The 4,622-nt window shown below is 42.3% G+C and overlaps 1 protein-coding gene across 1 annotated transcript; it reads left to right on the forward strand.

The window, feature by feature from the left end:
* Positions 1-874: 874 nt before the first annotated feature.
* LOC117615778 lies at positions 875-1,929 on the forward strand. Its single transcript, XM_034344933.1, has 2 exons — positions 875-1,111; positions 1,240-1,929. Exons 1-2 carry the CDS (start codon positions 875-877, stop codon positions 1,927-1,929), a joined length of 927 nt encoding a protein of 308 aa, XP_034200824.1.
* The last annotated feature ends 2,693 nt before the right edge of the window (positions 1,930-4,622 follow it).

Consider the following 4,622-nt stretch of genomic DNA (forward strand, 5'->3'; position numbering starts at 1 on the left):
GTTTGCTTTTCTTGTTTTAACAACTCCCTTGCTTCCCACTTATCTCTTGAGATTGCAGTTTTGCTTATCTCTTACCTGCTCTAATGCAGAATTATATACAAAAGGATTATGATCTTTTGGCCTCAGAGTTTCAAAGAAGTCTTTCTGCTAATGACATGCTTCCCTTTAATCTCAATCAACTCTCTTGTGATAGTTGAAATTATTGACTTTTCAAAGTCAGGTAGTCACGTGGGTTCTGAGAATAGGCTTTCCAAACAGATCTGCTGACTTTGTACTCTGGGTTTTGAGATCAATGGTGAGCATTTTAGAAGCTGGGCCTAATCCAATTCTTCTTTAGATTTTTATTGATCTGCTTTAGTGGTCAATTGCCATTTAATTTGGCATTTTTTACAACTCTTCCATTTCGTAAAATACGTGGGCTTCTGATGTGGATTTGGGCTCTCTTCTCTTTGGAATCAAAGCCCAGTCCTTTGTTCTTTTCTGTTTTTATGGGCCTTTCTTTTGCCAAGATGGGCTTGCGCGTTGATTTATATTGGTCCCAAACAATGCCCCCTTAAGTTTGAATTGTTTTTAAACGGTTTCAGACTTAATGATTGGCCAATCAAATGATGCGCCCCATTTCATGCTGTTGCGCTAGCGCACGTCTGCCTATGCAACTAGACTTCGTGGGGAAGTGGGTATTTTGAACGGCTCTTTTAATCTGGGTAATTTCTTCACTTCCCACGATCTTTCTTCAAACTTTTTATGATATTTTTTCATAACCTTGTTCCTGTTCATCCAAAACCTGACTCTGTTTCAGCTTTCATTTCCCTTCGGAAACCTCTGATCTTTTGCTCGTTCTTTCAATTTTCCTTGTCTTTGTCAGAAACAAAAAATGTCTTCCCCAAAAACTTATGCCAAAAGCTCTTCTTCTTCGCGATCTCCTGTTTATCTTACTGGAGATGAGGTTGATCGACATGCAATCGAGGTTCGTAGCAAACTTCACCCATATGTGCAGAAGAATTTGGATGAAAACGTCCTTCATCTGTTTGAAAACACCCTTGTTCTGGGTCCTCACTGGTTTGGCTTTGTGCCGGAAGAAATGGCCGATTTGTTCAAGGAAGATGCTGAGGCTCCTCTGTGTTTTCCAAGTTCTATGCCTCTTCCTTCTCATACTTAGGTCAGTAAGAACTTAAGTCGTTTGTATCCTTCGAGTGAAGTGAGGAACAATGCAGTGAGGTGGTCTGATTGGATTGACAGGCTTCTCCTGAGGCATGGAGCTTATGGAAGAAGGCTGGAATTTTCGATGCAATTCTTCTGTCTAAGCATTCTGTCAATAGAGATGGGAATTTGCTGGCTGCTGCTCTGTGCTTCTGGAATTCTGCCAGCAACACTTTTGGCTTCCGTATGGGATCCATTTCTCCGACTCTGCTGGATTTGGCTCAAATATTTGGGTTCAGGCCCCATGGTTGGCCTGCTGATGCTGTTGGTGACTGCCATATAGGGAAGAATCGAGAGAGATTAGCCAAGCCTTTCACCATTCATGCTGCCACGATCAACCAGAATTGTTCTTTTTCCAATTTTTTGAAGAAGTTTAGCACTGAAAAGGATAGGGATCAGCAACACATGCTGTTCCTTCTATACTGGTTGAACAAGTTCATTTTCCCCAATTGTTCCTCAGCAGTTTTGCTGGAATACAAGCATTTGGAAGAAGCTTTGCACAACCATGCAGATGTGGGGCTTGGCCCCATAGTTCTGGCTCATCTGTATAAGAACCTTCACAGCGCCACTCTGGAGAATCCACTGAATATCTCTGCTCCTAGCGCATTCTGGATGATCCAGATCTGTCTGCATGTTTATTTCCTAGAATTGAGGTTTCCAGACATTGTTCTGCCTGAAGACCAGGTTATGGCGGTCCCCTTGATGTGGGCAGAGGTGCCTAAGCGCTGAATTGAAGAATACCTGGTGTTTTTTAGGCGTTGCACCAAGAGGTCTGCTGCTTAATGGCAAGTGGTACTTAGAAGAACATACCTTTGGTTCCAGCCTGGATATAGACTCTTTGAGAAGGAGTCGGAAGAAGAAGAAGCAAAAATTGATTTCAAAAAAAAGTTTCTGAGTGTGACGCTACCTCGGGATATGCCTTTCGGTGGGTGCAAGCCTCCTAATTAACATTTGGGAGCAGAAGTCTATCATCCCAACTTCTGTGCCAGACAGCTTGGCTGCCCCTAGCTCATTCCTCTCAAATCCTACAGAAGCTGTAATCGTGCTACCTCATGGAGGGATTCAGATGATCTAGACGTGCACAAGGATTGCAGGTGCTCGGTGAACAAGATTAATAATAGTGTGGATGCCTCTATCCATCCTGGGAGCCTAATAATAGTGTGGACTACTGTGAAGATGCTGTTTGAAACTTGGGAGGCTGGGACTGTCCTGGCAGAACTAGAGGCCAAAAATTCATAGTGTAGATGGTCAAGGGCATAAATGCTCAAGTGATTGAAAGTAAAATTGCTAGTTCCGCTCCTTTGTTTTGGATTTCTGTATTCTGAGATATGTTTTAACTCTGTTTTGTTTGTTTGTCTCAGATCCTTCTATGACAAGCAACCTTGGGAGACAAGCTGTCCAAGCTGGGGAAGTAGTTGGTAAGTTTATAAATTCTGCCCTTAGGCTTGTTTCTTGCTGGATTTGTCTGCTAATCCTTTCTTCTTCTATGTAGTTACTTCTATTATTGCGGCTGGAGATCTGGAGCTCTCTTTTGGTGACGAGGAGGATGATATGAGACTTTGGCAGAACCAAGAGCTGAGGCAACTCCTTCTGCCAGAAAGAACAAAAGAAAAGAGGTCACTCAAGCTCAGGACAGTGCTGTACAGTCAAAAGCTCCCCTTCTCCTTCCAAGACAAAAAGATTGAGAAAAAGGGCTGTTAGTGAGTCTGAAAAAGGACAGCGCCTGCAGCAGTTCCCATTGAGACCACAGAGACTAATGAAGAGCAGCGAGAGGCTTTTGAAGCCGTAGAACAGGAGAAGGAGGTCTTGAAAGGAGACAAAGAAAAGACAAAAGATGGAGAAGAAGAGGTGAGATTATAGCAAAAGATCCCTTCTTTTTAGCACAATTTTGGCTTTTGTATTGCATCCACTTTAATGTCTTTCTGCAAGAATAAATTCCCACTGAAGTAATAGCAGAGAGTATTGAGCTGGCCAAGAAACAGCAAGAGGCCCCAAGAATAGAGCCCATCAGTTCAAAATTAGCTTTCTTTGATGATGTAGAGGCAGAACACTCTGCTGCTATTCCAATATCTGAGGTAGTTCCTATTCTTTCTTAATTATGTTTGGTTTCCACAGTCCTGCCTACCTCTATCTTTCTAATTGAGGTTCCTTTCTTTCTAGGTAGAGGAGGACAGAACTGCTAGCACTTTAGCTGTGGTGACTAGTCCTCTCAAGCCTCCTATTGTGGCTATAAGTATCACTGTGTCTTTAGCTCTTCTCCTATTCAAATTTTAGCATGGAATTCACTGAAATCATTTCTTTGCAGATACCTATCCATTCCATCCCTAGTTTACTAGCTACGGCTTCATTTACTGATCCAGAACTAGCAGAATTTGAAGCCATGGATCTGGATGCTTAGCTAGACAAGCTAGAGAAGCTCAGCTCTACTCCTTGCAAGGGAAAATCTAAAGTAGTGGATGAGGCAGTGGGCAGAGTAAAAATATGGCAGTCAACAGTGCTGGACTTGGATAAGAATAGAGAAGCTGTTGACCAGCTGATGAAGAATCTGGACCTGCTGCATAGGGAGAACATAGCTCCCAGACCTATCCTTGAGCTTAGCTAAGGCCTAGCAAGGGATGTGCTTAATCTCCACACTCGCTATGAAGATCTTAAGCCCTCCTTCGATGCTTCTGAATTTTGCAAGGCTACTCATGAAGCCAACTTAGCCGATTATGAGAAACAGAAAGCAGAACTGGACCAGATGGTTGCGGATTATAAGGACGCCAAGACCGCTGCTGACAAGCTGGAAAGAAAAATTGAAAACTTCAAAAGCAGCTGGCTGGGTTGAGGGAGAGGCAGAACAAACTTGGGGCTAGACTGAGCACCAAGACCAAGGCCACTTTCCTTGTGCAGAACATGGTTGCAGCTTCTGGGCCAGCATTGGAGATTGCAAAGGCCTCTCTTCATCAAGGAATGCTTTTTCAGAAAGAGATCTCCACTAAGAAAACCGGATTAGAAGAGACTCTTAGGAAACTAGGGCTTTAAATTTTAGATTTTCAATGTAATAAAACTTAGTCATGGAAAATGACTATATTTAATATAAATCTTATTTTTGGTGGAACTTTTTCATTTTCAATCTCTTCTAATCAAAATGAAAATAAAAGAATGTAGGGAAAAAAACACACTTAAAAATAACACTAAAAAGCACAACTCTGAACAAAATTCAAACAACAATTCTATCTCGCTCCTTCTCTATTCCAGGATTTATTTGCACAGCCTGTGAATCCCACATAGTTGGATAGAACTTTTTCAACCATTTGCCATTGATTGGTGCTGCATGGATGTCTCCATCTCGATCCTGTAGTCTGTATGCCCCTAATCCAAGGATTTGCTTAATTATGAAAGGACCTTCCTGTGTAGTGACCACTTTCCATAACCAGCTA

This window comes from Prunus dulcis, chromosome 1 (genome assembly GCF_902201215.1).
Source record: "Prunus dulcis chromosome 1, ALMONDv2, whole genome shotgun sequence".
In the NCBI taxonomy this organism is placed as follows: Eukaryota; Viridiplantae; Streptophyta; class Magnoliopsida; order Rosales; family Rosaceae; genus Prunus; species Prunus dulcis.